Here is a 2,291-nt window from a genome sequence, read left to right as displayed (position 1 = left end):
TCTCTGCAGCACCGTTGGGTCTCTGTTTGGCCCTGGAGGACGGGGAGGGATGGCTGAGGTCTCCTGGGCTCTCTCTGCAGTTCTCCCTGGACTCCAGCTCCTCTGGGAAGTCCAGCACGTCCCTGATGCGCGTCACCCGTCTCTCCTCCAGCTGTGCCCCGATGCTGGCTGGGGTCATGGAGCTGGACCTGCCCCTCGACGCCAAGTGGGAGTTCCCCCGAGACAAGTACGGTGCCGCATGGGGCAGGTCGGGGCCTGGGGGCTTCTCTCAGCTGCTCCAGGGATGGCAGCACATGGGTGCTGGGTGGGGGGGTCTCTGGCCACCAGCGGACATGTCAGAACTGCCATACCCTGGGGCGCTGGGACTGGGCTCGGACCAGAGAGGGGCAGCCACACCACCTCTGCCCCTCTGGGTCTGGCCATGGGGTGGCAGGGAGTAGGGCCATCCCTGTGGTCCCTCATTCTGCCTGTCCCTGCCAGGCTGGTGCTGGGCAAGCCCCTGGGGGAAGGCTGCTTTGGCCAGGTGGTGCGGGCAGAGGCTTACGGCATCGACAGAGACCGGCCAGACAGAGCCGTCACTGTGGCTGTCAAAATGTTGAAAGGTAATGGTGCCCCTGCCAGCACAGAGGTGGCATCAGTGCCAGGCTGCAGTGCCACCCCAGCTAGCACGGTGACACAGCCCTCCTTCCCCAGACAACGCCACCGACAAGGACCTGGCTGACCTCATATCCGAGATGGAGATGATGAAGCTCATGGACAAGCACAAGAACATCATCAACCTCCTGGGGGTTTGCACGCAGGATGGTGAGGGGCTGTGCAGCAGGGCTTGGGCAGGGTGCGGGCACAAAGCAGCGGATGTGGCTGTTGGAACAGTGGCAGGTGGGACACTGGGGTGGGACAGGGCAGGGCAGGGGATGAGCAGAGTGGATGCCCTTCCCAGGGCCGCTGTACGTCATCGTGGAGTTTGCTGCGAAGGGCAACCTGCGCGAATACCTGCGTGCCCGCCGCCCCCCAACACCCGACTATGCGTTTGACGTCACGGCGATGCCCGAGGAGCAGCTCTCCTTCAAGGACCTGGTCTCCTGCGTCTACCAGGTGGCCCGTGGCATGGAGTACCTGGAGTCCAAACGGGTAGGGCTGGCACGGCCTGCGTGGGCTGCCTGTGCTCGCCGCAGCCCCAGGGAAGACAAGGTGGGGATGGGGGAGCTGTGTCCTCCCACTGTCCCCTCTCTGAGTGGTGAGAGGGAGCCCAGCCCCTTCCCCCAGGCTGTCCAGAACCTCCCAGCCACATCCAGCAAAGCTTGGGGCAGTATCCACTCAAAAATGTGGGCGATAAAGCCTGACCCCCCTCCTAGATGTCCCCCCCACAGCACTGTGCCTGTAACTGCAGCCAGACTGGTGGCAGGGTGGCCCCACTACCGCATAGGTGCTGGGGGACCAGTGGTGCTGGGGTTGTGTGGCTCTGGGTGTGGGGAGGGGACATGCGGAGCTGGAGCCACCATCTCACCCCCGCTGTGGGTGACGCTCCCCTTCTCTGGCAGTGCATCCACCGTGACCTGGCTGCCCGCAATGTGCTGGTCACTGCAGAGAGCGTGATGAAGATCGCTGACTTCGGCTTGGCCAGAGATGTCCATGACATCGACTACTACAAGAAAACCAGTAACGTGAGTGGGAGGGCCTGGGAGAGGGGTGGGGGGCAGACAGGGACCCCCCACCAGGGCTGAGCAGGGGCTTTGCTCCCACAGGGTCGCCTGCCGGTGAAGTGGATGGCACCAGAGGCCCTCTTTGACCGTGTCTACACCCACCAGAGCGATGTGTGAGTGATGAGACCATGGGGCGGACGGTGCTCTTGGGGGTGGGATGAGGCAGCACCACGGGGTTATGCACAGACCAGAGAGTTTTCATGAGTAGGATGGGGATATGCCATGGGGACAGTGGCAGCAGGGCACGTCTTCCCCAGTAGTGATCCCACCTTCTCCCATGGGTGCGGTGGGGTGAGCTGGGGGCCCTCTAGCCCGGGAATGGTCCTGACCACACTTTGCCATGCATGATCCCAGGTGGTCCTTTGGGATCCTGATGTGGGAGATCTTCACGCTGGGGGGCTCTCCCTACCCGGGCATCCCTGTTGAGGAGCTCTTCAAGCTGCTGAAGGAGGGGCACCGCATGGACCGGCCGTCCAACTGCACCCATGAGCTGTGAGTATGGGCCAGGCAGGGTGGGCAGGGGGTACAGCAAGACGCCGCTAATGTCCCCTCCCCGCCCCCATCCAGGTACATGCTGATGCGGGAGTG

The 2,291-nt window shown here is 63.5% G+C and overlaps 1 protein-coding gene across 1 annotated transcript in view; it reads left to right on the top strand.

Moving 5' to 3' along the window:
* Positions 1-2,291, top strand: part of LOC104464465 (fibroblast growth factor receptor 4) — a gene marked incomplete at its 5' end in the record, with an annotated part of 4,124 nt that overhangs the window by 1,524 nt on the left and 309 nt on the right. Inside the window, 8 exons of the mRNA XM_010077182.1 lie at positions 81-226; positions 481-602; positions 694-804; positions 941-1,131; positions 1,542-1,664; positions 1,746-1,816; positions 2,058-2,195; positions 2,271-2,288. Of these exons, the coding sequence (XP_010075484.1) occupies positions 81-226; positions 481-602; positions 694-804; positions 941-1,131; positions 1,542-1,664; positions 1,746-1,816; positions 2,058-2,195; positions 2,271-2,288 (920 nt within the window). The remainder of the gene's footprint in view (positions 1-80; positions 227-480; positions 603-693; positions 805-940; positions 1,132-1,541; positions 1,665-1,745; positions 1,817-2,057; positions 2,196-2,270; positions 2,289-2,291) is intronic.

Source organism: Pterocles gutturalis, unplaced genomic scaffold (assembly GCF_000699245.1).
Source record: "Pterocles gutturalis isolate BGI_N339 unplaced genomic scaffold, ASM69924v1 scaffold26483, whole genome shotgun sequence".
Lineage (NCBI taxonomy): Eukaryota > Metazoa > Chordata > Aves > Pterocliformes > Pteroclidae > Pterocles > Pterocles gutturalis.
The sequence above is the reverse complement of the archived record's forward strand: the minus strand, read 5'-3'. Positions and strand labels throughout refer to the sequence as shown.